The 6569-nt window shown below is 32.4% G+C and overlaps 1 protein-coding gene across 2 annotated transcripts in view; it reads left to right on the forward strand.

Moving 5' to 3' along the window:
- LOC122513800 (beta-1-syntrophin) overlaps nt 1–6269 on the forward strand; it is a 413509-nt gene extending 407240 nt beyond the window's left edge. For both annotated transcript variants that reach the window (XM_043630273.1, XM_043630272.1), the window contains 3 exons: nt 2226–2443; nt 5562–5779; nt 6063–6269. In XM_043630273.1, coding sequence (XP_043486208.1) covers nt 2226–2443; nt 5562–5779; nt 6063–6155 — 529 coding nt within the window. In that variant the 3' untranslated portion in view covers nt 6156–6269. The remainder of the gene's footprint in view (nt 1–2225; nt 2444–5561; nt 5780–6062) is intronic.
- Nucleotides 6270–6569: the final 300 nt, after the last annotated feature.

Consider the following 6569-nt stretch of genomic DNA (forward strand, 5'->3'; position numbering starts at 1 on the left):
CGTAACTTTTATTCCCAACGGATATTCCCCGGACAATATAAAATTTCGCAATAGCCGATGGAAAACTAGTGCAAAAATAATTCGATTAAGGCTCGTAATTTTACCATCGACCGACAATGGTTCGACATCGGGTTTAATATTTTGAAAAATTGCCAAATCCTGTTCTCATTCTTTCTCTCTCTCTCTCTCTCTCATTTCCCGATTTCTATAGTGCATTCGTTTCGTTATAACAGGATGGTTAAAATTGTCCGATGGCGAAAATGCTTGATTAAAATCTCGAGAGCGAAGCTATCGTTTTGGATTTGAGGCAGTTAAGCGTCATAGGAAATATCACATGTCGGTTGGTTTTTATCGAACGACGAGAAGTTGCTATGTATCCGTATAATGTAGCTATTAATCACGTTGATCGAATATCGCACTTTAATTCAAACTTATAACTACTCCTTCATCAACTTTAAACTTATCGTTTGCAACGTTAAACGGAAGATACAATATTATCGAATTCTTCTCAATCTACTTTTTAATTTGACTAGAATATAATAAAAAAAAAAAAAAGAGAGAACAAGGGAAAAGTGAGGATGAGGGTGATGGTAATGGTGGTTACGGAGAAGAGAAAGGGTGACGAAGAAGAGAATAAGAAGGGATGTGGGAAAAGGAGGGTTTGTTGAAGAACATTCTCCGACAGGGTTGCCTAAATGTTACCAAATTCTCTATAGAAGCATTGAAACGTCGGAAACATTTCCTTGAATGTTTCGAACAGCAGGAACAGTATCAATTTTGATGATACACAACTTCCTTTCTCATCTACTTCGAATTTCTCATAGACGCTTTTAATCGATTTTAAGATGAGATATTGCGTTGGATAGGTATTCCCCGTTAACAAGGTTTCCTTCTAAAGTGCTAATTAATTTGTTATGATCTAGTTAATTTATCTCTCCTCGAACTGGCGGTTCTTTTATTTTTCATGTTTTATGTAGGATGCACCGTAGGATATAATTTTTTAAAATCTTGGTATTTTAAGTATCATTAGAAACGTCTTCTCATCGTTCAATTATTGTATGATAAATTTTGAAAAGAAAATATAAATAATGATATAATTAATTAACAAATTGATTATGTGCTACACAGAATGAGGAATTTTAATTGAAATATCCTAATATTTTCATAAAACAATTTCGTTAAATAATTTTCATAATGTTTTTCCTTTTTTTTTTTCTTATACAACCATAATTTTATACAACTATTTAATTTTATTTAAAAAAATATATCGATATTGAACAGAAACGACTTTTTACTTTTTTGAAAAATTTAATAATAGAGGTAAGACGAAAAGAACGAATTTAAAATAAAAAATATCTTTTCAAACGTAACGAGAGACATCTTGGGTAATGTAAAATGGGAGTAAAGAAATCTTCTTGCCAATCGAGAATCCATCTTGGACGCAATAAAATCTCAAAAATTTTACGATCGAACAGAAGGAACGATTTAGTGGCGTCGAAGTAGAACGGAAAAAGAATCGTCAGCGTAAATCGTGAGAAAGATTCAACGGCAGAAGGAAGGCCCACCCGCCGCCCACCACCCTCCCCTTCTTCTCCTACCTACTCCCTCCTAACAGTTCGAGAAAAGAGGGAAAAATAAAAGATTTGGAAGGGAAAAGAGGTAAATTGTAAGAGGGAGGGACCAAGAAAGAGGAAGAGATTGTGAGTTTGTAGGGCGATAAATGGTGGCAACGTTTTTGAAAGTTTTCAATGTCCGTCTTGTCGACGTATGTATGTATATCCTCATATACATATACATATATATATATATATCCGTCGTGGCCCAATGTCTTCGTAGAATCTTCAATCTTCGTTTCCATTCACTTCTGACGGCCTCCGGGGGACAACTTTGCCTTCTTTTTCGCTTGTCTGCTTAAAGAACGACTCACTCGAGGAGGCTGCTCTCTACCTGAAATATTTACTCGTGGCTGGTTTCTTCCAACATTCCTCGATACCCTCTCGTAATTTTTGTCTACTTTTTTTCGAGAGGAAAAAAAGAAATATATATATATATAATCTAAATTTTATTCAACGAATAATATTCGACATTAATTACAAAATCTTAACGCATGATTTTATGTGAATTAATTAATTAATTATAAATAATAATTAAAAGGTGCGTGTTTAGGTGTGTGCGTGTGCTTAGAAGGTTCGTTTAACTTTAAATTGCCGTACGTAATTTGACAGATTGGTTTCATCACCGACAAGACAAAATGAGGCAGCGGCTAGTAGTAGCGGTGGATTTACGCAGCACGGTGCCACGTTCGCGGTTCGCGTTGGTACGATCGACGGCGTCGTAACGCATCATCTGCGTGCTGAAACACGAAGGGATCTGGCAGCTTGGGCAAGGGCGATTGTTCAGGGTTGTCATGCAGCAGCCGCATCGTTACGTGAATATACCGTTCGTAAGTTAACCCTCTTTTTTACTTTACCTTAACGTAAGGTAATCTTTACATTTTCTAAACCAATGGAAATATATATTTTTATTTGCTTACACCTATGAGTAAGCATAATTATTCAAATCGTTGACATTAATTTATGGTTTGTTTTAAATTCATTTCGATCTCTCTCAGAATTTCGTTAAAACGTTTTTCGTTTATTTAATTTATGTTAATCATTTTTGTCTATTTGTTAAATTGATCACATTTCCGTATTAATTTATAATCTACGATTATATCTACGTTTAATTATATTAAAATTTAACTTTTTTTGAAGTAACGATTATTAGAAATAAGTATATATATGAAGTGTCGCTTGGTTTGGTGTTAACATTTGGTATAAGTTTGATCCTTACGTTTTTCGAGCACTTTGAATATATTTATTTGAATGAATTAAATATTGATTTTGATCGAATTAATTCGTGAATTTGTGGATTAACATTTGGAGAATATTTCGAAATCTTAATCGGATACAAAAGATTAATAACATTATATTATCGCGTGCATTTATGCGAAATACAAGATTCCTAGGAAGCAATTAACGCATATCGCATGAAATGGTTGGTCGTTGCACTTAATCGAATTCGCATCGTTGAACAGGATGAGCGACAAAGGGTGGAGAAATGAAAGCGTTCGTTCCATCGTTATAATTAAATAAGTTTTTATCGAACGATAACGATATTCCTTTTGTTTTATTTTGTTTTTGTTTTTGTTTACAAAGATACGCGTTTTTAATTCGTCTGTATAAATAATAATTCACACAAATTGCTATGATTTCGATCCGGTATTCTATAATACGTGAACGGTTTATGTAAATATGCATACTCGGGATGTAAAACGTAGAAATTCATTTGAAATATTTAAATTAAAAGAAAAATATTTGAAGATTTAAGTGTGGATAAACATTTTTTTTTAATTACTAACCACAAATTTTTATTCGACGGCAAAGATTTTTTCGTCAAAGTTTCATAAAAACATTTCAATATTTGCGGTAATTAAAAAAATGTTTAACATATAAATATAAATATATAAACTAAATGAAAAAAATGATATGTAATTTCAATTACGTAAAATATCAAATTATTATGTTATAATGAAAATAATTACTAATGAAACAATATATTCGGGATTTCTTTTCGATTTTTTCGATTATTACTTGTATCCATCCAATCCGTTGATTGAACACAACGCTACAATAAAAAATTCATTCAATTACAAACATAATTTCCCGACTTCATTTTCAAATATTTTTCACAAAGAGCTGAAAATGCTTTCCCGCCAATCAAACTTTTCATTATCGAACATTCGATCGATCCGTCGTTACGTTGAAATTTTATTTTTCTTTAACAAAAAAAAAAAAAAAACACAAAAGTGACTTGTCATTTTCCAAGGATAACTATTCAGAATGAAATGAAAAGAAAAAAAAAGAGACCAAAAAAGAACGAAACGAATGATAAAAGTATGCAAATGTAATTGGATATCTCCGAGCTCTCGGATAAATCGAAACAAATAAATCGAAGGGGGTTTAACCTGTAAATAAATCCGATAGAAGAAATAAAAAAAAGAAAGAAAAAAAGAAAAAAACGCACAAAGAGCGCGAAAAAAGGAAACAGAAAGAAAGGAAACGAAATAAAATAAGAAGATAGAAAGAAAAGAAAAGAAAGAAAAAAAGAGAAGGCAAGGAATGAAGAACGGAACGATGAAGTCAAAACCCTTCTTTTTCTTTTTCTTTTTTTCCTCTCTTTTTTCTACTTTTTATCTTTCTCGCTATTTTTTTTTATTCGTCGTCGTTTATCACGATGTTCTTTTAGCGAAAGAACCGTCCTCCTCCTCCTCCTCCTACTCCTCCTCCTCCTCCTCGTCGACGATTCGAAACCGTTCGCTTCGATGAATTTTAATTTCTTTTCTCGTTCGACGATGAACGGCAATAATAAATCGAGATGGATGCCCGTTTCGCAGGAAACCTTTTTGTTCGCCACTCGTCGAATCCATCGATCATAAACTCTACCCCCGTGAGAGAGTAAAAGAGAGAGAGAGAGAAATAGGGATGGTTTAGAAGTAAAGGGAAGGGTTGTGAAGGGAAGTAGAAGAAGAAGAAGAAAGAGAAAAGAGGATAGGAGGGAAAGAGGACGATAAAGAGTCGTAAAATTGTTCGAGGTTGTGTATATACATGCATGTTATTGCCGGGAAAACTGTACCATGGATTTTTACCACTGTACCCTCCTCTCACTCGATTCCATTCTACTTTAAAACCAACGAAAAATAAAATAAAAGTATATAGTAGGGTAAATGTTATGGTTATTGGCAGATACACTCTCTATAGTGATTAAGTATGTACATTCTTTTCTTTTTTTTTATGTTTCTTTTTCTTTTTATTCTTTCCTTTTTTTTTCAATTAGCAAGAATTTCGATAACAATTATGGTGGTATTTACGGTTTAAATTGAGATTGGATAGGTTTGTTTTTAATTCAGATAAATAAGGATTGGAATATCGATTATGGTTATTTTAATAGTATTAAATAATTATTAGATGTATATATATATACTAATTTTGTCTTTTAGATTAGAAGGAATGTTGATACCAATCGTGGTAGTTTTAATAATCTTTTATCTTGAATTTGTATATATTCATGAATTCGATGTATCATTAACGTAATTATTTATTTTCTAACAAAAATAGAAATAATAGAAATATAATGAAATAAATCTATCACAAAAATGAGAATATAAATAATGAAAAAAAAAAAAAAAAACATATTAAAGATAAGAATAAAACTAATCGCAAATAAATTAATATAAATATTATAAACGAATTTTAGACGACAAATAATTGATACCAAAAATGTCATCAAATTAATTTTTATCTCGTTTCCTTCTTTTTCGTATATCTTTCTTTCCTTTTCTTTTTTTCTTTTTCAAAAATAATTTGTTCGAAGTGGCGGAAAAAAATATTGGGGACCCTTTAAATCACGTGGGGGGAGGGGGGAAACCAGCTCGAACCGGAGGACGGATTTCTCTGTCGTATTTCTTTTTTCATCTTTTCCCTATCGTTTTTTTTTTGTTTTTCTTTATTTTTGTTTTGCAGGGTGCACGTGGCAGGGTAAAGCCTGCCAGTTGGTCGTCAATCACGAAGAGGGATTCTCGTTGTACGCTACTGGGACAAGGGGCGTCATTGGAAACGGCGTTAGTCCTGGATCACCACCAACTCCTCTTTGGAAAAGATCCTTCGACAAACTGAAAATGTCTGCCGACGATGGCGCACGCTTACTATGGTTAGATTTTGGCGGGGAGGATGGTGAAATTGTGCGTATACTTTCAAATTTATTTAATATTATTATCTATAATCTAACATTTTTTTTTCTATTACTTTTGTGATCTAATTTCAAGTTCAATTTTCAATTATTATTGTCTTCATTATCATCGTGTCTCCCATTTACGGGAATTTCATTTACAATTGTTTAATGTTTGTGCAACTTTACAATTGTTTCATTTCTTAACGAATCCTACAATTATATTTGAATAAATGAAAGTATGGTTTAGCGTATAAGAAGAAAATAAAACATTAATGAACATTGTATTTCCACAGGAACTGGATTTAGAAAGTTGTCCGAAACCGATAGTCTTCGTTCTACACAATTTTCTATCAGCGAAGATTCATCGAATGGGCCTGAGCGCATAGGGATACGAGGGGGCCCCGGCTGAGGCCCCCGACCTGCCCCCACATACCACCAGATCCGTCACTAGTGTATTTCTTCATTGAACGATTAAAAGACACACACACACGCGCGAAAAAGAGAGAAAGAATGAACGAGAGACAGAACGAATATTACGAAAGAAATTTAATGAAACCAAAATATAAAATTAAATAAAATAAAATAAAATAAAACAAACGTCACAACTCGATATCAATTCAAAGTTATATAAAACGATATTTATAAATTCACTAAAAAAAAAGAAAAGAAAAACGGAGGAATAAAAATTCTTTCGCTTCGTTCTGTCCTTGAAAATACAAAAAAAAATAAATGGTTATCGTAAAGAAAAAATGATAAAAGATGATGAAAATATCATGCCGGTTTAAAAATAATAAAAATAG

The sequence above is a fragment of the Polistes fuscatus genome, unplaced genomic scaffold (genome assembly GCF_010416935.1).
Source record: "Polistes fuscatus isolate 324 unplaced genomic scaffold, CU_Pfus_HIC Scaffold13, whole genome shotgun sequence".
NCBI classification, from domain to species: domain Eukaryota; kingdom Metazoa; phylum Arthropoda; class Insecta; order Hymenoptera; family Vespidae; genus Polistes; species Polistes fuscatus.